The sequence below is a fragment of the Melanostigma gelatinosum genome, assembly GCF_949748355.1.
Source record: "Melanostigma gelatinosum genome assembly, chromosome: 22".
In the NCBI taxonomy this organism is placed as follows: Eukaryota; Metazoa; Chordata; class Actinopteri; order Perciformes; family Zoarcidae; genus Melanostigma; species Melanostigma gelatinosum.
Window position 1 is genome coordinate 7,364,264 of NC_136655.1, and position 23,838 is coordinate 7,388,101.

General features: G+C 44.5%; 1 protein-coding gene across 2 annotated transcripts; it reads left to right on the plus strand.

The window, feature by feature from the left end:
• Window positions 1–1,043: 1,043 nt before the first annotated feature.
• Window positions 1,044–14,379, plus strand: nrf1 (nuclear respiratory factor 1). 2 transcript variants are annotated; one of them, XM_079294197.1, is made up of 12 exons: window positions 1,044–1,161; window positions 3,208–3,328; window positions 3,501–3,645; window positions 4,099–4,213; window positions 4,400–4,526; window positions 4,670–4,810; window positions 7,123–7,281; window positions 7,443–7,655; window positions 7,768–7,866; window positions 8,183–8,340; window positions 10,581–10,702; window positions 13,116–14,379. In XM_079294197.1, exons 2-12 carry the CDS (start codon window positions 3,251–3,253, stop codon window positions 13,274–13,276), a joined length of 1,518 nt encoding a protein of 505 aa, XP_079150323.1. In that variant the 5' UTR covers window positions 1,044–1,161; window positions 3,208–3,250; the 3' UTR covers window positions 13,277–14,379. The 2 variants fall into 2 exon arrangements, with proteins under 2 accessions (XP_079150323.1, XP_079150324.1); XM_079294198.1 differs by lacking the exon at window positions 1,044–1,161 and adding an exon at window positions 3,025–3,042.
• Window positions 14,380–23,838: the final 9,459 nt, after the last annotated feature.

Here is a 23,838-nt window from a genome sequence, read left to right on the forward strand (position 1 = left end):
TGCACCTGAGTATAACGTTACGTCAGCTGGTAGGTCCCATTAGACACATAGTAAACATTTTGTACAGATTTAATCATTTTAATACGTGTGTCCTAGTCTATGTTACTCGAAATGCTACTAACCTCTTGGGGGAATAAACAGCTTCAGGTAGAAAGTGATACAGAATGCATGAATGACACAGGTGTTGCTAATTGGAGTAATTGGAAAGTTTGTTTTGATCCAGCGTTATTTACTCTCTCAGCAGCGACGTTTTCCCAAATTAAAACATTAACCTTTGTCAACACCAACGCTACATAACTGACCTCAACTGTTTTTGTTTTGTGATTGCAGCCCAAGATGCGGATAACTTTACAGCAATGGTGGTCTGTGACACACTTCAGTTGAGTTCAAAGTGTGTCATTGGAAAGGGGCGTGGTTTACCAGGCTTTATGTGGCGTTCAATAACTATCGGAAATATAATTCACAATAAATGGTGCAATTAATGGCCCATCTGGATTTAATATGAAGGCACAATCACTGTGATCGGAATAAGGAAACGCATGATGCCCCTTTTAATGGTTCAATGCAATATGTAAACACGCTAAAACCATTCGTGTGCATGAAATGAAGGCTATAATACAAAAAGACTTGCCTTGCTTCATTTGTGCTTCACATTTTCCATGTTGCGTTTCTATTTCAATAATTTGTTTGCCCTTTACTTCATTAATATTGCACAGGCTTGGCAACAACAAATACTTCCAATATTTATTTTTATTTGTTAATATGTGCAAGTACAGTATTGGTGTGAAAATGATGTAATTAAAACACCGTTTATAATTCGAATTCATGTTTTCTGACTATTCTGCAACGTCAACAAATGTAGTCCTTCTATCAGCACAACGTGTCTTTCTGGTGAAACTAAAGGAATACACAACCCGATTGGCATCGTGTTTTTCGCCAGTATTTTGGCTAAAGGGGCTTCAAAATGCACGCACGAGTGTACGCATCGTGACTGTATGAGAGAGAAGCTCGGGACGAGCACCTGAAGGCATCACTAGTGCAGATCAGTGTAGTGTGCGGTCTGCTCGCTGTGTTCGCTGCTGGCTCCCTTCTGTCGTCCATTAGAGCTTCCTTCCATCCCCACTGTACGGCGCAGGCCCGAAGTAGCGCAGCCGCTCTGAGGTTAGTGCCCTACCGCGCAATCTCCATCTATTTCAGCCCCGGCGCAGCCGCATCACCGAACCCGGCAGCGTTGGGGGTGAAAGATGCAGATTGTTGTGATGTTGACCGGAACACGGTTTTTGATGCATTTCTGGCTTTTGTGAGGAATCTTGTTCTAGGCGCGTATCGACAACAAGCTCATAAAGAGTAGAATATCTGTGGAAGACGTGCAGGCCGCTGGGCCTGTTGTAACCGCTCTGTTTTGTTTCATATTGCGCGGGTTTCATGCTAACCTAGCCGCTGTGCTACCCGAGCTTTAACCATTGCCCTCCATTGCACACTGAATTCGTTTTTGTTCAGTGTCCGAACATCGGGACATTGTTGCTGCTCACGATCACAGCTAATGTCCATTCAGATGATCGAAGCTACACCGCCAAATGGTTAGCTAGCTAGCGTATTAGCCAAATGTAGGACAGTGCTAGCTTAGCTCTGTTTGGTAGTCGTTGTCAAGCGAGTGTGCTAACATCGCTGCACTGTACGAGCAGGAACGTTTCTGATGTAATACATGTTTTTTTGCATAACGTGTTTTCCTAGATGATAGGGGAATTTGCCTGTTTGTAGGCCATGGGTATGGTTAAACAGCAATGTTATTGTCGAGTCGTGCGCCGATTCGTGCATCATTCCATTGATTCAACCAGCAGATACAGTCTATGGAGTCGTTACAGGAGATATTTCATGCCAATAAAACTGTCTGGCTGCTGTATATGACACAATTAGACTCCTTATGCATTGGTGGGTAACGTCAACAATGCCGAAGTCTCTCTCAATGAGAATACAATCTAGTATGGGACAGATCTGTAGAAATACGTAATCCATATACAACACACAGATGCTCTTCACTAATGAATAAAGAGACACTTTCACTGTCTCAAACTGACTACATTTAGACTTTCTTACTTACATATACTGTCAGAAATTACCTTTTGGATGATTTGAAGTATCTAAGTAGTGCTAATCAACATATTAATGTGTTGAATGCTATTTTGTTCGTCAATTTCTTGTAAAAACCTATGATTCAACACATAATAAATTGGAAAATAAAATTTTTCATGATTACAGTGATGCAGTAGGAAGCCATCTCGGAGGTAGAGCAGCAGTGGTTGCAGTTTTGTAAATAAATTGCTTAAGTTTAATGGTCTTAATTCCATGAATTTGCATTCATGGTGCAGTGGAGTTTACATGAATACACTAACTATTTGCAGATTAACGTACCAGGCAGTATGTCTGATTCATTTATATTTTATTCCAATTATGTGTGATCAGAGTGACGTAGTTATGTCATCATATGTTTATAAGCACATCTTCCAATATAGATAATGGTAGATGTTGAGGACATGTTACATCATTGTCCATCCATTAGCTTCCGCTTATCTGGGGCCAGGTCGCGGTGTGTCCATGAAAATCACAAACGAGGGACAACCCTGGCGGAGGCCAACACGCACTGGAAACGTGCCGAGTATCCGGACACAGCTCTCACTTTGGTCATACAAGGACTGTACCCCCCTCAGGACTCCACAGGGGACTCTAGGCCGTCTACACCTGTAGACTGGATGGGCAAACTCCAATGACTCCTAGAACAGACCTGCAAGGGTAAAGAGTTGGTCCACTGTTCCACGGCCACGAAGAAATCCGCATTGCGCCTCCTGAATCCGAGGTTAGACAACTGGTCAGAGCCTCCTTTCCAGCACCCTGGAATAAACTTTCCCGGGGAGGCTGAGCAGTGTGATACCCCGATACCTGGAGCACACGCTCTGGTCCCCCTTTTTTAAAAATGGGATCCACCACTATCCCCGACCACCATGCGACACTGAAGAGACGTGTCAGCCAAGCCAGCCCAACAATGTATGCAATAATATGCATCTGCTAAGATGCATATCAGTACAGGAATTACTCCCCATACGAGTTCTGTGCCGTTAATGAATAGATGACATTTACACAGGCACTATTTAGGGGTAAACAACAGTTTATCTCATGCTGCATCTCTTCTTTTCCTCTTTCTCGCCTCAGTCTTTGTACCGTGGATCCAGCTGTGTAGACCAGGTGGCCAACAATGGATGAGCACGTCGTTCACCAGACAGAACACATGACCACCATCGAGGCCAGCGCCGTCAACCAACAAATTCATCAGGTGCACTTACAAGAAGAATAGTTAAACAGTGGAAATCAGGAAGGACGAAGAGACACGCGTCCTCCTTCCCATTATTCACGTGATATTTAAAAAAAAAAAAGAATTCCAGCTAGTTAGATTGGTAAACTCAGTGGATTTAAACTAATTCTACTTGGATCATTACTGTGTATAGGTACATGTGGCCACCTTTACCGAAGCATCCATGATGAGCGCTGAGGAAGACTCAACGTCTTCGCCAGATGATGATCCTTATGACGACACGGACATCCTCAACTCGGCTGGCACGGATGAGATCACCGCACACCTGGCAGCCGCAGGTACGAGACTAGACTCGACCCAGTAGCGAGAGCATTTGTGTGGGAGTGGGTTTTATTCGATTAAGAAGCATCAAAGAACACTGAAGGAGTCTTCCTAAACCAATGTCTGGCAGACAAGCAGGTGGTTTTATCTTGCATCTCTGATCAATTCTGCTAATCCAGTAAAACAGCCACCTGAGTTCAGTGTGATGCTTTTGACTGAACAGCAGGTGGTGCCAGTGCACTGTTTTGACAATTCTCTCTCGGACCAAATAGTGCTTATTTTAAATCTGCCTTTCATCCTTTAAAAAAAATGTAATTTAATCTTGTAGGCTGTACATTCAATACTATTGTTGAAAGCTCATATCAGAAAGGGGAAAACAGCATTTAAAGACAATATAGAGAATATCCTTGATTCTGATTACTGGCCTCTACTTTCACTAACAATCAAAATGCTCTCTCTCTCTCTCTCAGGGCCGGTAGGCATGGCAGCGGCTGCGGCCGTGGCAACTGGTAAGAAAAGAAAGAGGCCTCACATCTTTGAATCCAACCCCTCCATCCGCAAGAGGCAGCAGACTCGTCTGCTCAGGTGAGCTTAAGACACCAACAGGCCAAAAGTCCTTTACACCCCAACCATGTATTTTTCCTCCCAATAAATAAAATGACAAAAAAAAAAAGTCTCTTTCAGTACCAGAGATCATTGTTTACTCTCAGACGGAGTTGGTGTTGTACTTGAACTGTGGACCAGAAGGTAAACGATGGCGTTTGCTTACAGGAAACTGCGAGCCACCCTGGATGAGTACACCACCAGAGTGGGCCAACAGGCCATCGTGCTGTGCATCTCGCCCTCCAAACCCAACCCCGTGTTCAAGGTGTTTGGTGCCGCTCCTCTGGAGAATGTGGTGAGTGTTACAGCCAGCCGTTATTAGCAATTACTTGTGTTTCACTTGATAAGTGACTCAAATGTTAAATGATCATCCAAAAGGAAGTCAAACCAATTAGCACTGAACTAAACCTGTGCCACAACTGTTTTTCTGTCCTCCAGGTGAGGAAGTATAAGGGCATGATATTGGAGGATCTGGAGAATGCTCTGGCTGAACATGCCCCCCCTGGTGGAGACATGGCCTCAGAGCTGCCCCCCCTCACCATTGATGGCATACCTGTCTCTGTGGACAAGATGACCCAGGTCAGGCTCAATAGTCTCTCTGCTTATCTATTATGGTCCAACACAATATGGTCCATTAAACAGCTGTTCCTTATCGACAGTCCCAGCAGAGGGCATCAGTCGGCAAGAAATCAGCGTCACAGTTTGTGTTCTATGTCTGTTGTGAGTTTAGCCAGCGATTATATATGAATCACGATTACATTTCAGCTGTTTTTACATGTCCATCAGTGCCCCTTGTTTAGTTTGATTCATGCATGTTTAACCAGTTATTATTTCTAAAGAGGTTCATTTGATTTTCTTGGTAAAGTGGGACTTCGACATTGTTACTCAGGCGGACAGTACGCCTGATGCATAGGTAGTGTCTCCACGTCTCCTCTCTTTGCTAGACTTGCTGTGGTACCAGTGATCAGCGGGAGGATGTGCAGAGTACGCTGATCCTGGTAGATCGTACACTGCAACCGTAGCACCATTTTCAGCTTGAGTACTCTCCTCACCCGAGGGAACCCGGCTTGTTTACTCTTCCATCCCAGTGCTGCTGACGCATTCTCAGGATCATCGTCAGAGTAGCCGGCATGACAGTGGCCCTGAGAGACGGTCCTCACCCCCTGGGAGCACGGTAGCCAATCCCAGGGCCCGGTGTGTCCTCAGAGGGCCGGGGTTAGTTTGTGCTTGTTTTTCTGGAGGTTGTAGGATGAGATTATCACGAGTAACATGTTGCCTCACTAGGCTTGGCGCGACGGGATGTTGTCCGGGTCCCTGGAAAGGTTGATCAACGTTGGCAAATGTGAAAATGAGAACTCTGCAATGAAAGGGAGCTAATTCAGACTTTGCACTCCTCATCCTTATCAGCAAGGCCTTATTGTCTTCTGTGCAGACACCTGCAGTAGGTTTTACACAGCTGAAGAAACCCCAAGTAAAGTTTAGTGATGCCGGCATCTGTAGCAGGTGATCCTGGGTCTAGCCTGAGCTCATAAATACCCCCAAGCCTTGTTAGGACCAGGGACCTTCCTAAATGCTGATTGAACCATTGCTTGGAGGATTAGGATGGGAGGGTGGAGTGGTGGGTGTGAGCACAACATGCCACTTAACTCACTAGCCACTGTAATTAGGCCATCTGGCCTGGCACACATCCACACATGGATGAGCCACAGGTGGAAATGCAAGCATCTTTTGCTACTAAGTTTGTCTTTCTGGGGTTAATCCAAGTTGTTCTGTCAGCATGCCAAGTGTTGGCTGAAGTGAAGCCCCTTTACTGCAGCCACCGGATGTGTTTTTCCAAAGCCGGCGTGATTAAGGATTGACCATCCATTTTCTATCCAGATCCATTTTGACGCATCTCTGTGTAGAGGTGGTTTGTGATTGTGAGTTAAGAAAAAGGGGGGGGGGGGGGGGGGGGGTCTAAGGGGGTGGGGGAGGAGGGATGGATTAATTTCCCCCGGCACCAAATTTAGCCCGTGATGTCAAGGCAGGCAGACGCTGCAGTGCCTCATTGTGCAATATAATCCCCCGGTGACGCTTGCATATTACCAGGACACTGGCACTAAACCCCACCCCAGCCTGCTGGAGAGTGTGAGAGCATGCTTGTTCTGGAAGTGGTGATGGTGCTGGTGAGTGGATAGGCATGCTGTCCACTGCCACACGGGAAGTATGTATGCTGGCGGATGATCAATAGCAAGATTAGATTAAGACCCCCCCCCCCACACACACACACACACACACACACACACACACACTCATTCCCTGCTATGGGGCACAGTTCAAAATGATGGAAGCCTCTCGTGCAACATGGCAGACAAAGCAATCGGTTTAAAAACATATCAAATATATAATTGGCAGTAGCTCCAAAAATGTAATAATTTCCTCCTTTACAATTAGTGAAAACAACAAGCCCTGGCTCTGAAGAATGGACGTGCTATTTGAGTGCACAACAATGAAACACTAACTCGAGTCTTTACACAAGTCCATAATGTAGCACACGTCATGAGTGACCAAAGTAAATCAAAAAAAAATATGTTAGTTTGACTTTGATTTTCTTTTTCACAATATCGGCCAGCTTGTCTGTCTGACGCATCAGGCTGGAGCCACGGCCATAGATCGGTCCGTTAATAAACATGATCGCATCGTTCTCCTTTTTTAGAAAGCCCGTTTCTATTCGCAGGCCCTGACCACCTCAGCACCCGTCAGCGGGTTCCCGATCAATACGCGCCTCCTGCTGCCTGCTCAAGGGCGTGTGAGCTTATGCGTGTCTCAGAGAGACACTGCGGCTTTCCACTTTGGAGTGTTTGGTGTCTGTATCATCTCTTTTCTCCACGCATCTCTCCCCCTTGCCTCAGGCCCAGCTGCGGGCGTTCATCCCTGAGATGCTGAAGTACTCGACGGGCCGAGGGAAGCCTGGCTGGGGTAAGGAGAGCTGCAAGCCAGTGTGGTGGCCAGAGGACATCCCTTGGGCCAACGTCCGCAGTGACGTCCGCACGGAGGAGCAGAAACAGAGGGTGAGAGAAATACTGCAGTAATGACATCATACTTTGCAGGGAAATACTGGTTCCCGTAGCCCCCCCCCCCCCCCCCCCCTCCCCTTTTCAAATGGCATTTGTGTTTAGAAGAAATTCGTAGAATAACTTGCCGTATTAACTTGTATTTATGTTTCCCAAAGGTGTCTTGGACGCAGGCGTTGCGGACCATCGTAAAGAACTGCTACAAGCAGCATGGCCGCGAGGATCTGTTGTATGCTTTTGAAGATCACATAACCACGACCACCACCACCCATCACCATCTGACCACCGCGCAGAGTATCGCTCACCTCGTGCCCCAACAAACTGTGGTACAGACCGTCAACAACCCCGACGGAACGGTCTCGCTCATCCAGGTACATTTCTAGGACTTGTGCACTTTTACAAATCCTAATCTTTTTCAGCAATTCTTCATCCCTCCCCTTTTTTTTTTTCTTTTTTTTTTGACTGCACCCCCTTTTCTCTCAGGTTGGCACAGGACACACAGTTGCCACCTTGGCAGATGCCTCAGAGCTGCCCGGTGTGACGGTTGCGCAGGTCAACTACACCACCGTCACTGATGGAGAGGTACAACCTCATGTGCAATACACATACCACAAATCACTTTTTTTATTACTACAACACACATGTATTTACCACACACATACTGTAGTAATACACTTGATAGATCTAATAAGACGTGTGCCTAAGAAACAAGACTGCAGCAAAGATAGGGTGTAAAGCACACTCGACGGGAGCTGTCCGTTCAGCACCACAACATCAAAACACAAGCCAGATAACCAACAATCCAATAACGGTAACAGTCAGTTTCACACAATGTGTTTCCCCTAACCTCAGATACTCATTTGTTTTCCTTGTGAAATTATATATTTTCCCTCTGCAGGTGGAGCAGAACTGGGCCACCCTCCAGGGCGGCGAGATGACAATCCAAACCACTCAGGCCTCAGAGGCCACGCAGGCAGTAGCATCCCTGGCAGAAGCCGCTGTAGCTGCCAGTCACGAAATGCATCACGGAGCCACAGTCACAATGGCGCTTAACAGGTGAGGGTGGGAGGAGTGAATAGGGTTGGTTTTTAAGGCTTTAGGGGAATATGGCTGTTCAAGTTAGAAGTAAATAGCATCTTGATGTTGTTTAGGTGGCTTTAACTTTGTATGGCTCCGGGCAACGTTGGAAAGGATATTTAGTTATTTTAATATTCAGGATCAGTGCGTTGTGCCATTCTCATCAACTGTCGGGGCAGGTTACCGGCGTCCCCTGGAGGACGACTCAACTGCCTCTCATCCTAGTTCAGCATCTAATTAATTAGCCTGTAGCTTTGATAGAGGCCGGGCTCACTAGTCCATGTGCTCAATGGCTCAGTATGATTTTGTTTACGAAAAAAAACACGAGCGCATGTGTTAAATGCTTGATTGCTTAGTAGTGCGACTAAAAGCAACAGGCTGTCTGCAGCTTCTGGAAATAGTCTTGTTTTCAGTCATATTACTATCAGTGACGAATGTCTTACCTGCGGCCACTCTAGTAATAGAAGATGCACGGGGATTGTTGTTGGTGTAATGCTTTTCTGGAGGGAAATCAGCGACACACACTTATATTCAGATGGGATCTACCATAGGATCTTGAATCATGTCCCATGGAGGGCCATGTTTCTGCAGGATCTGATTACAACGCAACAGTACAGCAGGTTGGAAGCGTGCTCATGAACAGAATTAGTCGGTGGTCTTTGGCTGAAACTAAAACCTGTAGAGCTCGAGCGTTCTGTCGCCACTTCCTGATCTACATCTTTTATGTTCATGATCTTTCATATTGTCACTAAAGGTTTTAAACTTGCCGGATTAATCAGTCAGACTTGCTGAGATGCTCACATGTTAGCTGGTTCTTCACTGCAGTATTGCCAAGGCAATCGTTTCAGATGTGTATGGGTATGTCCCATTGGGGCTCGTTACCTGCACCCACCTGAGTCCTCCCTCCCTCCCCTCCCCTCCCCTGTTTACCCGCGCCGAGCTACTCTGGGCTCTCTGCTCCACAGGCTCTGGAACATTTTGTCTCTGCTTCCCAGCTCCAGAGGGAGAATAGAGCCTCTTTCTCCCACTATCTTTTCTGCTGTGTGGACATGGATTGCCATTTTGAAGCCTTGAGTTCTGCAATTTGGCCAGCTACATCTTGGCTTTTTTGCAACCAGAAGTGATACGAAAGCAACATATACAACTAAACGCTGACTAAGACATTTTTAGGCAACCAAAACCTAACTTGCATGAACTGAAAACACACCGTGAAAGGGTTGAAGTTCAAAGACGAAAACACCTGGAGCTGTAGTAGTGACCTGTCAATCACAAAGTAGCCCCGCCCTAAAGCATACCCTGTATTGACGAAGACTTGAAACTTGTCAATGAGGCCATAAACTCATGTTTACAATGTTTACTGAGGTAATAAATCAAGTCAGTAGAAGGGTCAATTTTCTCATAGACTTCTATACAGTCAAGCTTCAGCTGGCTATTAGAAACACTGCAACTTTAAGACTCTCCTACATTGCCTCCACTTTTCAGAACCTGTGCAAACACAATTAGTAAAGCCCTCTAATTGCCAACCATTTAATCTCGATGGTGCACAGCAGGCTGTAGTTTGATAACACAAAATATTTACTGCTAAGAAGGAAAACCACAACATTTAAACCAATATGACAGCAAGAAAAATCAGAATTCAACATCTGTATTCAAGGCTCGATAAGAATTATTTTACTGCTATTGTCTCACTGAACAACAATCCATTTGGGTGTCATCCACTTACAACCGTGTGAGTGCGCCATTACTGCTGACTGCCTCCGTCTGTACTCTCGTAGCTCCGCCTCCCCTTATCCGAGCGTCTGAAGTTCTATCTCAGATGTGATTATCGGCCAAGCTGTGAACAGTTCCATTAGTTCATGACGACGCTGGTGCGGTAATAGGCTCCTGGTAATTCCACTGGGTAGATTTGGTCAATAAAACTGCTTTGTTAGACCCGTAGCACCTGGCCTTTTGGGAGATGTGACAGATTCTCTATAAGTCCAGACTAGAAAAGCCTCTTACAGCTCATACACTCCTACCTCTTCACCCCTCTCTGTAATAACCCTTGCCTTTGTGAGCTGACTGTGCGTTTGTGTGTGTGTATACTTTGCTTTGTACCAATGATTTTATCTGGAAGCTTAGCGTACATCCATCGCATATGTGTTTAATAACAGAAAATGTTAATTTTCCTGTGTTTTTGTACACTGTAACGTGTGTGTGTGTGTGTGTGTGTGTTGCAGTGAGGCAGCAGCCCATGCTGTAGCGACGTTGGCAGAGGCCACTCTACAAGGCGGAGGGCAAATTGTCCTGGCAGAGACAGCAGCTGCTGTCGGGGCACTGGCAGGGGTTCAAGATGCCACAGGTACATATTCACCAATGATGTTATTAACACGCAAAATACACCACAAATAACAATTTACAGAGAGTCATATACAGTATACGGTCTCTTTTGTTTTTGCCTATGGCACTAGATGATAACTTCTCCCTATATAACATACACCCAATAGTTTAGTGAGCTCTAAATACTGATGTTTATTTCTAGTTAGGGCAGTTGGAAATACAACAGAAAACAGAATTATTTTAGCAAGATTTTTTTTTTTTTGACATACCATCTTTACTGATTTGAACGTGTGTGTGTGTGTGTGTTCCTCAGCCAATGGCATGTCTAATTAGTCTCACTAAGTTTAAGCTTGCCTGCAGTAGCAGTGCGGCCTCTTGAGCTCCTACGTACACTCTAATCTACTCTGTGCTGATGTGACAGATGGTGTGTTTTGTTGCGTGTGTATCTTGTAGCAATACTCTCCTCCTTTTAATGATACCTTAGCTGTGTGACCCCATCGTCAACCTCCTTACATGCATACTTCTTTCTCATTTCAGTTTTGGAAACTATGGTTTGATGCATTATCATGTCTTTATGTTTATTTGTTGTTATTTATATTGCCATCCTTCCATATTGATTATTGCTGGTGCCGAAACAATTCAATCATCTCTTTCAGCAGATCGAGGCTATGAATCATGGTCATTTATAATGAATGCAATGATGCAACAAATTGATCATCGCCACACAGTTCGTAATGCTAACAAACGTAAACGTCAAAGTCCATTTCTAGGAAATATAACGGGAAGTTCTCCTGAGACAAAGGGGTTTAGTTACACACACACTTAATCAGCTGTCAATCTTTTTTTCTTATTTCTATCTTCTAGTCAGCACCATCTTACAGTGGGATAAACACACACAAACACACACTATCCTAGGGGCGTGAACAGGATCCTCAGGGGCGCTGCGAAGAAGGTCCAATCCTCTCCGTTATCAGTCCACGGTCTAATCACAGGGCCAGCTGTCAGCATGCAGCCCCCAAGTTCCCTTATTTGGTGAAATGCATTCACACACATACATGTCACATGAATATAGGCCTTTTCTAAATTAAACACGTGTATCTGCATACCTATTTGTACCTGTTTTTTCCTCACTATTATACCAAACTTCCTCAACCATAAGGAGTCATTTGGCTGCAAAAGCTCACTTTAAACAACTAATGGAGCTGCCAGAGCCAGTCCTGCTCCTGAGTATTGACCTTAGCTAATCACTGAAGTGCTCCACGGTGGAGCGCTCCGTTTGAAGTGCAGCGGCCCAGACAGCGCTGATTGGCTTGTGTGGCGGACCCGCCGCTGACACCGGCATGCAGACACACACTAATGCATACACACGGCCACACCGCATACAACCCTTAATGTCTAAGTAACAACGTTCGAGTGGCCAAATGAGGCCCTCCACTCAGTGCTACGTCTGTACGTCACTGTGCCGGGTCCAATGCCCTCTTCCCTAAGCTCTCCATAATCACCGCCAGCACAATTACCTGCATCAGCGAAACTTAAAACTGTCACAAATCACTGGCGAGTGGGCTGATCAAGGGCCCACATTAAAAGGACCAACAATTACAAGCTAGCCCAGCAACACGGGCCTGATTTAATTTTGCGAGACTTGAAAGATGTTGAATTGTGACCATGCATTATATATTTGTGTACTTCTTTTCTTTTTTAAATCTTTAAATATTGTAGGTATTGAAGTGATTCAAGTCCAGTGTCATCACTCACATTGTTGGGAGCGGGCATTAGCCACAGCCATCCCCTACACTGACCTTCTTGCCTGACTGTGACAGCTTGCAGGGTGGGGCAGAGGCCCACGTGACTGCAGCAGTAATCTCGACAGACAGACACACACACACACACACACACAGCTGGGCATGGCGGAGGGGAGGCGAGAACGTTCAATCGGACCATTTATCAGAAACATGTAACATGGCTGCGTCCCAAACACAGTCTAGTGTTTGTTAGCATCAGGGCTATTTTTACTTTTTTCATTAAACGATGAATGTTTCAGTCTATAAAATGTCAAATAGTTGTGCATGTCCTTTTACCAGACACCACGGTGATGCTTTCACATCGCTTGCTTTAATCCAAACCGTACATAATGCTGCAAATTCTCACATTTGAGAATCTCAAACCAGCAAATGATAAATGACTTGAATGATTCATCAATTGCTAAGAAATGCCGATAAGCTCTTTGAGCCCAAGGGGTCAATTCTTGTTTTATCTGACAAAGAGTCGAAAACTATTCAATTAAATTCAAAATCATATGAGGAAAAAAAGGGAAGAATTCTTCCGTTTTTAACTTCTTGCTCCCCCAAATGCTACCTGATAAATTAGATTTAAATGTAATAATCATTTATTAGAATTATTACTGTGTCTGAAACATCTCTGCTTCTATCCCTCAGGTCTGGTCCAGATCCCAGTCAGCATGTACCAGACAGTAGTGACCAGCCTCGCCCACGGCAACCGGCCCGTCCATGTGGCCATGGCGCCCGTCTCCACGCGCATAGACAACACCGTCACGTTAGACGGACAGGCGGTGGAGGTTGTGACCCTTGAACAGTGACAATTAAGGCCCTGGAAGGAGTAGGAGGCACTGAACGAGATCTGTTTATCCTACTGGTTTCCAGCACGTCACTCTGTGTACAATGTCAAATATATTTTAAATGTACATCTGCAGGGGAAGTGAAAGTGAGGTATCAATGTGTTTACTATGTAAAGATATTGCTTTTCGTTGGTGTAATTTTTCTCTCATTTAGCGTCGTGTTTTTTTGGGGGTTTTTTTGGTTTTTGGTTTTTTAGCTCTGTGATGTTGAGTATTTAGTATTTATTTCTTTCAAACGAACCTTTACTTAATACAAAGATGAACCAAAAAGCCCGGGAGGAAAGCCACCACTGCTTCACCCACAGTGTGTAACTGTCACTGTTCTGGATTTTCATTGTCGTCTTATGTGCTTGACTGTTTTGTTTTTAAGGATGCATTTACAATTCGGTGCCATTGTCAGAGATCCCTCTTCTTCCGTTTCCCTTAATCACTGTTCTAAAATCTCACTGTTTCCACCTCAACCTCCAGCATCTGAGCTCCCAGGAATCTCTCGCATTAGATTACGAAATATTGTGTTGAAATATTATGTTGAATTACCATCTTGTTGTGTGCTTTTCCCTGTGCTGTTTTAGTGTAGTCCATGCACATGCCAAGATTTGTGAAGACTCAGGATATACATTAAGCTGTTTTTTTACTGCTGGACTGTCTTCCTGAAGCAGCCATTTTGTCGACCAGATCCATTTATTTACAGTGCATGGATAGAGGCAGCCCTTGCTATGTTATTTTTTTAACATAAACGTGTATGTTACTGAGGAGCTGTTGGTCTGCATCACTTTGTATATCGCAGGAAGTTCATATTCTTGGACAGGGGGGGCTGCAGTATGTGTGATGCTAATATCAAAAATCTTGCAACATAAAAATGAGCTTGCCAAGAATCAACTTGGTTTAATGCAGCTGTAATAGTTGGTACAACTCACCACTATTTCAAAATAAAGTCCAATAAAATGACTTACTGCTCACCATTCACTCAGTTTCTCTGGATTATTAGCACACCGTGCCAAAGAGTCCCTGTGCTTAACGAGACAGACCACTCCTTCAAAGAGTCAAAGAGTGATGGAAACATCCAATGATGTACCACCGTTTACTTTTGACAGTATGAGAAAGAAGTAAAACTGAAATGAACTAAAGACTATAAAGGAACAAATGTGTACATTAAGCCTCAATAATATATTTCCATCATGTATTATATGCCTCATTAAGCCGAACTGATCTGGCTCCCGGTATAGCAACGAATAGTGTATAACACTAAAAAAAACATGGCCTAACCGAGCCATCCACACCAAATATAAACATCCACGCAAATATTGGCATCTAATAAAAACTACTTAACGAAGAGTTTCTGTAAGTGTTTCTAAAAGAAGATGGCTGTAGAGGCTATGACTACACAGTTCCACAATGTGCTTACTACTCCGGGGTGCAAGGAAACAAAATGGGCTCCCAGACTCTGGGGAGAGGAGTAGGACAGTCTGAGATAGGCCGTAGAAAGATCTTCCAAAGATCTAGTCTCGTGGATTCTGTGGCGGCCATGAGCTAGCTAGTGGGGCACGTTCACACGCACTAACATGCACTGATGCCGCCCGGCTATAAAAGACGTCAAACCCTTGATGGACATTGACCTTTTCTGAGAAATAATTTGAGTAATACTTTGCGTGTTGTTCTATCTACAGTTGTTCAACCATGTGGCTCGTGGGAGGTCCGGTGGAGATGACTTTGGCAAAAACATTTAAAGATGTTTTATTTCAATTTAAATTGTTGACACTATGAAAATGGAGGAAACTGATACAAAGAAGTACACTAAGGAAACAATATATTAAGCCTCATTAATATACATTTCCATCATATAGTATGCCTTATAAAGCCTAACTGATATATCTGGCTACCAATATAGAGTGGTCTCACCGACGTCACGATCTCCTTAGTTACGAGGTCTGTCCGCCATGTTGGAGTACATACAGATCCTACATGGCGGCGCGTAAACAAGGAAGTGCGGGGAAAATACCATACTTTGAGTCACTGGATAGTGCATCAAAGGTTCGCTACCTGGCCAAATTGAAGGTTATTGGTAATTTGGATCCCTATACGATGAGTGCAGATCGTTTCAGTGCCGATCCTACTTATCTTCCATCGGTAAACTACGCCAACATCTACACGTATCTCGTGAACACCCCCAGTCCTTACACAAGTAGAATATGGGATGTGTGGTTCTATAAAATGGTATAGAATTTGCAGGGTTGAGAAGTCCGGCAGTCCAGTATAATATCTCACTTTTTCATCATTATTTTCGAAAAATTCTGAATCAAACATGGATCGTTCATCGGAAAGTTCCTTTTTCAAATTCTGATTTTCCGAGAGTAGGCGCTGCATCTCAGCTTGCATTGCTGCAATCGTGGCCCCACCGAGGTCTGTCTGGTTGGCTTGGTTATTCTTATCCTCGTCCTCATCCTCTGCTGCTGGTGGGCTGTCATATGCATGATCCGACGTTAAACTCATATCAAGCAATGCTGAGGCTGCATCGCTGTGTTTCGCCTGTTGTACACGCTCGACACGTCTCTGGTACCGACTGCTGTCACGGGCCGATGAAGCTTCGGTAACCTTCTCATGTCCAAGTTTAATTTATATTTCCTTTATTAAATACTGTTCACAAACGAATTTGTAAATAAAATCACTGACCACTTATAAAGTGATCCGCACATACTCTAGTGTACGCCAAATTCCATTCCTTTATATCTCGAGAGATGCGTGACACGACATCCTTCGTGTCATTTCCTTGATGTGTAATGACCGCTGGCAAACGAAAGAATGATTTCTTGTCTCTATCAGCTCTGCTGCCACAACCAAAGACAGCACAAAAGTTCACCATGATCGATAGGTTATGCGACTCAGCCGTGCATGCCAGTAGCTTTGTGTGTACTCCAACATGGCCGACAGCTAAACTGTGACGTCACACGAGACCACTCTATAGCTGAAAGCCGTTCACAGTACAGGTTACATGGTGAACAATGAATAGTGCATACCACACAGAAACCATGGCTTAAACCTAGTCATCCACGCAAAATATAAACAACGCAAGTAAAGGCATCTTATTAAAAACTGTACTTACAGACGATGTAAGTGATTCCAAGAGAAGATGGATGTGGAGGCTTTGAATACACAGTTCCACAATGTGCTTTCTACCTAGGAGTGGAAACAAAATGGCCACCGACAGGGTTCAAAGGTCAAGCAGCAAGGCCCGTATAACACAAAGCAGAATCGGCACCACCTGCTGACCGTAAAATGAACTAAAATAATGTTTTTCTCAGGTCAGAACACGCCTTTCATCCACAAGCGTAACCATCGCGGCATACAAACAATGCTGATGTTGCAGTAGTCACTGTAAAGCTCTGGAAAGCCTAACACTCCCACTACAATGGGAAATATTGGAATTCGGTTCCAATGTTATTAGCCATAACATCATGAACGTTATTCATTCGGTGATCTATTTCTGGCTGTATGTCTATCAATTTGTTTCGTTTGCATTTTGTTCAGCAACTTACGATTTACAATTTGGGAGTTCGCGTGGACTTGGGCTTGACTTGAAACTGTATTTAAAATAAATACCATGGCTCACCTTCTCCATAACAGCAAAAGAGACCTACACACACACAAGGAGGTTTATGTTAAACATTTTGGTGTTTACAACTTGTATTCCCTTTTTGAGGAGTGCCACATGTCTCTGCATTTTGTCTGGTAATGATACCACCCCCCCTCCCTGCCGTGACAGACAGGGCCATGATTACATCATAAGCTGCCTGAACCTCCTCTGCTTTAAAGCCTGGGATTTGCTAGCCAGGCCCTTCTGTTGCAGAGTAGAACAGAGAGAGATGCGTTCAGGCCTTAATCTACCAGGCATCAGTGTACGTCCCGCTCTTCCTCCAGACGAAAGCAGAAGCGGGTTGCATTCACACAGATGAAAAGATCCCATTTTCTTTCTTGTTTTATTTTTTATTCTCACGTCTGTCTTTTTTTCAAATTTGGACCCCTTGTGTCATTGGAAAAAACAATCAAGGGTATGATGTTTGTCTTTGTATGATGTTTGGGTCACTGTAGGTGCGTGGCACGCATGCGCATCGAGCTGTCACTGCAGATTAGGAAGGCCTTATTAGCGTGCTTTCTTGTAAAAAGGCCTACACCTCATGCTACCTAAGCCTCTCCCTGCTCCATCTCTCTCCTCACCATCCACTCAGCTACACTTAGACAAAGTGCATCGAAAACCTTTCAACTGTATCATTAAAGCTGAACGTAACTGAGTTATGAAATGGCACAAGTTCAAAAAGGACAGAACTCAAAGCTCATTTGAATACCTTTTTATTTTGATAGAACTGTATAAATTACACTCCTTTTCAAATGAATAATACGCCTTTTTAATTTCATTCCAACTAAAAGAACCATTATTGACAAAATAGTGAACTAAACGAGTAAAGGTAGACAAAAAGACTATGTATTGTATCTTTCCCTCACGGATTCTGCAGTATCGTATTTGACGATCAAACTGGAGTAGAACATATTGAGGAAAAGTGTCTTTAGCCAAATAAGTTTCTATTGTTCACAAATGTGCTTTTGGGCAAATCCACAACCAATATAGCACTAAATTCAACTTAGCCATTCTTTGTATTATAAATAATCTTAAACAAGATAATTTTATCTTCATTCAATACCAAATATGCTGTATATTCTCTCTTTAAGAACGCCTCTAAGAAATTATATAATTTCCCATATATGTGTCCCAAAATAACAATGCCTGGAGTCATTACTGAAATGTTCTGGGTGAACGCATATTTGTTGGTCGATTACTGCACCTGCACTGGCCCCCCCATCTCAGCCTCAGAGCAATGTTTTACAAAGAAAGAGCCTGTGCTGAATTGTGACACTGTTATATCATCATGCACCACACCGCAGTGCACTCCTCCAATCATCACATCCATCGGACTGACTTTGAAACCGAATGGATGTCTATAAAACCATCCACTCGGCAGTCAGGCTGCAGAGAGTGCCTGCGCTCCGTCCTGGGGGCAATTTGTTTAGTGGTGGACGATCGCTGGGCAGAGAGAAGGCAGAGCTATTGATTCTAGCAAGCCTGTAGCCAGGGCTTCAGTGGCCCGGCTCCACGGGGGGCACTGCAGGGTGAGAGGGGAGGGGTTGGTCATTCTTGTTGCCCGGAGTTGTGCAGGCAGACTCTAGGGCAGAGCTTTAATCTCCACTAATCGTTTCTTAATACGTGCATCCCGGGCCCTGCACCCCCCCCACATGCACACATCCACTCACACACTCATGGGCACACACACATATGTACAAACTGCTCACACAGTCCTTCTCATGGAAATGGAAACTGCTAAATTGAAATGATGTCCCTGAAAGATGAACACTTAAATATGACCATTTACAAAATAAATGTTGACCTGTCTGAGCCACTGGCCTGAGAAAATCAGTAAAAATGCAGAAAAGCTGTAACATAATAACTGTCTTTAAAAAAAAAATTAAAAATCCATTTCAGAGCCCATTGATCTTTGGGCCTAATGGAGTTTCCCCTGAAGTCTGAGCATCAGCAGACATGTTGCTGATGAAGCGTCTTCCCCATAATGTAGTCTGATCGTCTAATAATGGCCTCCTCACCTTCCCAACTCACACCTCCGTCCACCTCCAGTCCAGACACTGCGTAAGAACGACGATAATCTCATTTCACTAATGCTCTGGAGTCTGCATTAGAAGACAGGCAAAGCACTGTCTCAACCCAGCTCTACCCACCCAGGAAACTCTGTGTCTGTGTGTGTGTGTGTGTGTGTGTGTGAGAGAGAGAGAAAGAGTGAGAGAGGGAGGGAGAGCGATGGAAAAAGGGGCCAGGGGGGCTGTGGGATAGAGGGGGCACTGAAAAATGCGGTGTAACCTGAGCTGCTCGGCCCATCTGGAGAAGGCCTGCATTGACAAGGGTTATCCCACAATGCACTTTGCTGCAGAGAAGATCGTTAGAGGGAGTCTGACACACGGATCAGTCTTTTGAAAGAGTTTATTTGCATCACAGATAACAGAATTTGTATGATTAAAAAAAACAAAAACACATCATTTAAGATTGAAAATCAGCAGGTGCACACACACACACAGAACAAACCGTTTACTTCTTACATACATCAAAGCCCAGACTGTGTGGTTACATGTATACATTATACATGTCATATGTTCTGTAACATGAGAGACAAACCGCTAAACTGAATCAGTTGTCCTGTGAAGAACAGCTTGAGCGGAGCTCTTTCATGGCAACTAGTCCGTGCATCACCCCCACAATCTCAGCACTTACCCAACTCTCCTTCTGTTTTAACGGCCGACCCGCACAACAGCATTAGAGCCACCGCACAGGTCCGATGATGGCGTCCACATAGATCAAATAAAGCTAGCCTGCAGGCAAACCGGTAACAATACAAATCATATGAGCTGAAGCTGAAGTGTAGGCCATAAAGCAGGATTTATGCAAAGGCAGATGAAGAGGTTTTAATCCCTAGATCCCCCCGTCACCTACATTAGCAGACCCTGACCCAGATATATGGAGCTCGGTACATACAGTTGGAGCTTTTCGAGCCACCATCAACGGACTGTTACAGCAACAAAACCAACATCTGAGAGAGACTGCCTCGCACCCGCCGCCCTTTTCATTGGGGAAGGGAGGAGGGGAAAAGGCCGCATTGACAGAGAAGGGTAAGATGACACCGCGCGGTTTGCCAATTATGCCACGGAGCTAAGAGAGGAACCCCCCCCCCCGATGGCTGGCTCGAGGCAGAATAGCTGAACCTCTGTACGTGAAGTCGGCCATCGAGTCCCTCGTGCTGCAGAGCTGGACTCACGTGATCCAACTCTGCTCGTCAAACCTGAATCCAAGGCCGACTGTTGAACAGAGGAAGCCATTATCGTCGAAACATAATCGCCACGGAAGAAACTACAAGCCATCGGTTCCTTCCATTAAATGCATGTAGGGATGCAACTAATGATAAGCTTCCTTGATGATTAATTAATGCAGTATTAAACATAACTATTGACATTAATTATCCTATTCTGCATTTGGAAAAATTGGTTTGAGGTAAAAATGCCTTTCCTCAGGTTCCTAGAGTCCAAGGCGAGGAGTGAGATTGGTTTTGTCCGACCAACAGTCCGAAACCCAAAGATATTGAAATGACAGTCAAATAAAAACAGATATTCGTAGCAAATACTCACATTTTGATAACCTGCAAACAGCAAAAAGTTTCTCATTTTATGGTTCTCATCGTCACTCAATTCTTTTTATCAAACTAGTTGACAAGTCATTTTTTGTTGGCTGATTGTTGAATTTAGTAATTATTTCAGCATGAAAAGCTTGAACGCTGATGTGTTGTGATATCTTGGTTCGGTAACGTTTAATTAGCAGTATCGTCTGAGGAAGGGATTTTGGGAGGTGCTGGTAGAATGTTTTGCATTGATTGCATTGTAAGCTCTTGTTTCAAGAAACACTTGCATTGATTTTTGACTCCAGGTCTCATTTCCTTTGTTGTTTTTAGGGCTTCTATCCATCTCCTACAACCTATTTTTAACTGTATGTTACAGACAAGACACCAAATATATAAGATTCATGCAGATTTGACTAAATATGAGGGACATATCTATTTGTTGTGTATGAATTGCAGTCTCAAAGCTTTAAACATATCCACATATCTCCACATATTGCCTCCTGCATCTCGTCTTTTGTAAATTCAAGAAGGCAGACAGCGAATGGTTTTCACCTGGGTCCATCTCATCCGGGTTTGACCGAGGTCTGGTGCTGTGCCCTGACCGCTGTGCAGGCTGTCCTTCAATGAGACACTGGAGCTTTGAGGCCGGGGTGCGCAGGGGAGGAACAGAGTCTCACCCCACCCTACGCCACCATCAGCCACTCACTCACTCACTGACTGAAACACCCTGAGGCTGTTTCTCCACTTTGGACTGGAAGGCTGCTTTTGTCTTGTTTTTCAGCTGCAGGACGCTCCAAGCAGTAGTTGGCAAGTCTAGAACCACCGGACCCAGCTACCTCACCAGTGTGAGTTCTACCATTGCCAAACACCACCAGAGAGCCGCTGGGCCTCTTCAGACCCACGTGAGGCCCCAAACATGGATTCTCAGGATGTAGTGGGATTAAAACTGATACGAAGAATCCGCTAAAATGAGATTACATGAATCTGAAGTGCATGGTACAGGTTTCCTTTAATGAACAGAGGGACGGGAACAAGGGGGAAATGAACTGATGGTTTTATGAAATGTTAGTACTGATAGGATGTCTTCAAAATGTGGGTCCACATCCACTGAAGGTGGATGTGGAGGCAGGTAATAAAGACCAAATGACATGCAAGGACGAGCGGCAGGAGAAAATGCCGTACAAGGGACAGTGAGGAGCATTCAGAGGTCAATCGTGAGCAATTCTTCACAGAGACGCCCAAACATGCGCTGAGAGAGAGAAGATTACAATCCACGATTCTGCAAAAGCGATGGAAGTCTGTCTTGTCCTATATTGGCACGACACATAATTGCTCAAAGTATATATACAGAAGCAAAAATGTGCTAGTGCCAAAATGGGCAAAGAAGAGGAGTGGCTGCATCCGAACGCAAGCAGCTGTTGTTACAGAGGCACATCAGGACAGAGAGATGTCGAAGTACCCAGCACAGCTCACGCAACCGCACCAGAGGCATTACATCACAATCACCCCACCCACAAGCACAGGAGGAGAGCCACAGACAGGAGGCCGCTGTGGACGGGCAGCATCAAGTGGTTCTTTCTCTGCTCTGTTTATGGCCCTATGGTAATTCACTGATAGTGAGCGCTCACAGTGAATTCTACCAGTGCCATACACAGAACAGGAGTCATTATCACCCCCGACACCTCGGCCAGCCAGTCAGCCCCGTGAGGAGAGTCAGCCCAGTGAAGCAAAGCTATATGCGAACTAGACCACCGACCTCGTGAGGAGAGAAGAAACAACAGCCTGGAGAGAGAGAGAGAAGGTGAGAGAAGGGACAGAGATGTGAGAGCAAGTGACGGGAAACAGGACGAGGAGCCTTCGACGTGGTCAAAGGTTTGCGGTGACGCAGCTTAACTCTGCATGTGGGCAACTAAATATAAGTCCAGCCACTCCTATGAGAGCGCAAACTCCCTCGTCTAACAGCTCACTGCGAATCACCTGCATTGTCGTCTTTCGATTTCCAGGAAAGGAGAGTTGAGGTTGACAGCTGAAAACTATTGTCTGTCAACAACCACCGCACTTTGCTGTCTTTTAGATGTTTGTGATTTAAACAGCACGGCTGCTTCATTTTCCTCTTTGCATTGCACTTGTCCTCAGTAAAAACCGGAATAAATCAATTCTGCCAATTTTTCCATTCACAAACAATGATGCCAATTGGATTCCGGTGGATTAATTGATACTATTTTGTGAGGATACGACGAGGAAACAAACATTATACGACAACATAAGGTTGGTACAAGGAGGGCACTTATGGTTTATAGGTAATCGCTTTACGTCCTGGCTCTCCCCTCCCCCTACAACCCCCAACTTGTCCAAAGGGTGACGCCCTAAACTTGACCTCTTAATTAGCTCTGTAGATTAGCGTTGTAACATTGTCCCATCAAAGGCGGAGGAGACATGCTGCCATGAAAATGGCTGCCATCAGAGTCCGATGTGGACATTGCGGCAAATAATCGAATGCTACTTTCTCTCTCAAGTCGACTCTACATAAACAGCTCAGTATGAATATTAAGACCAAACTAATTGTGCTACACAAGACTGCAACTGAGTGAGAACCTTCAGTCCATCTCCTGACCTTGGATGTGTTGTCAAACGCATCGCTGCGCTGCAGATAATCCGAATCGGAGAGGCTCCCCGCTCCCTCAGACGCCCCACCCTTGCTTCAGCCATTAGCTCCCTCACCCTGGGCCCTGCAGTGCACGGAGCTCCCATTGATTCCAGCGATCAAACCATGTACTAAGTGATTCCTCAGACGCCCAAATGGCTCCCTGAGCAAGACTCCCATTGCCATTTCCTGGAGAAATCAATACCACTGAAAAGCAAAGTCAAAAAGAACCTGTGTGCTTTAAGGTTTCGTTTTTTCCATATACTTTAATTAGTGAATAATGGAGCTTCATGAGATCTTTCGGATATCCTACACAGGAGTCGCCAGGAACCTTGGCACTAGTACAGATAAAAAACTAAATTTGTTGCATACCACTGGAACATATTACTGAATTGATTTTAGTTAGTTCGTTTTTATTATCAATTATATTAGCATTATTTCAAAGTATGTGTGTTCATGTAGACACACTTATACATTATAGATATACTTCCTTTTTATATAAATATGTATTTTGTTTGGAAAATTAGATGATATACAAAGTCATCTTGCTTTAAAGTGTCATCAAGGCCAGCTGTTAAAATACACAGCCCATCTGCATCAGCTTATATCAACAGGAACCGCCCTTTTTCTTTATCATGGAGATAATTTAGAAA